Here is a 1,028-nt window from a genome sequence, read left to right as displayed (position 1 = left end):
TTCTTCAATATTTAAAAAGTTACAATTAAATTGGTGAAATGGGTGCATCAGGCTTAGGTTCTGCTTTAGCAAATTGCATTAATCTCTCAAATTTGACACTTTACCTTTGGTAAAAACAATTTATTTGTTTTGGATTGTGATATTTTTAATTATAAAAACTAATTTAAAACAACAAAGCTCTTTTTTATTTTTCTTTTTATTGTGCTTGCTTTTTTTGTTCTTTCTTTCTTTCTTTCTTTGTTAATTTAGCTCATCATTTTATTTTCAAATTTTGCTTTTATTATTAATTAATTAATCTTATTATTTCATATTTTTTCTTCATTTTTTCCTTCTAATTAACTATTTAATGATATATTTTTTCTTCAATATTAAAAAAGGTCTAATTAAATTGGTGATGAAGGTGCATCAGGCTTAGGTTCTGCTTTAGCAAATTGCATTAATCTCTAAAATTTGACACTTGACCTTGCGTAAAAACAGTTTATTTGTTTTGGATTGTGATATTTTTAATTATAAAAACTAATTTAAAACAACAAAGCTCTTTTTTATTTTTCTTTTTATTGTGCTTGCTTTTTTGTTCTTTCTTTCTTTGTTAATTTAGCTCATCATTTTATTTTCAAATTTTACTTTTATTATTAATTAATTAATCTTATTATTTCATATTTTTTCTTCATTTTTTCCTTCTAATTAACTATTTAATGATATATTGTTTCTTCAATATTTAAAAAGTGACAATTAAATTGGTGATGAAGGTGCATCAGGCTTAGGTTCTGCTTTAGCAAATTGCATTAATCTCTCAAATTTGACACTTAACCTTCAGTAAAAACAGTTTATTTGTTTTGGATTGTGATATTTTTAATTATAAAAACTAATTTAAAACAACAAAGCTCTTTTTTATTTTTCTTTTTATTGTGCTTGCTTTTTTGTTCTTTCTTTCTTTCTTTCTTTCTTTCTTTCTTTCTTTCTTTGTTAATTTAGCTCATCATTTTATTTTTCAATTTTACTTTTATTATTAATTAATTAATCTTATT

The 1,028-nt window shown here is 22.1% G+C and overlaps 1 protein-coding gene across 1 annotated transcript; it reads left to right on the top strand. All coding sequences in view use genetic code 6, as the record gives it.

Moving 5' to 3' along the window:
* Window positions 1-38: 38 nt before the first annotated feature.
* Window positions 39-847, top strand: TTHERM_002653368 (hypothetical protein; the record flags this gene model as incomplete). The annotated part of the gene is made up of 3 exons (XM_012795207.1): window positions 39-109; window positions 378-467; window positions 727-847. The coding sequence occupies 3 exons, from the start codon at window positions 39-41 to the stop codon at window positions 845-847; spliced, it is 282 nt and encodes a 93-aa protein (XP_012650661.1).
* Between the last annotated feature and the right edge of the window lie 181 nt (window positions 848-1,028).

This window comes from Tetrahymena thermophila (assembly GCF_000189635.1).
Source record: "Tetrahymena thermophila SB210 genomic scaffold scf_8255012, whole genome shotgun sequence".
Lineage (NCBI taxonomy): Eukaryota > Ciliophora > Oligohymenophorea > Hymenostomatida > Tetrahymenidae > Tetrahymena > Tetrahymena thermophila.
Note: the sequence above shows the minus strand (reverse complement) of the source record. Positions and strands in the feature narration are given on the sequence as shown.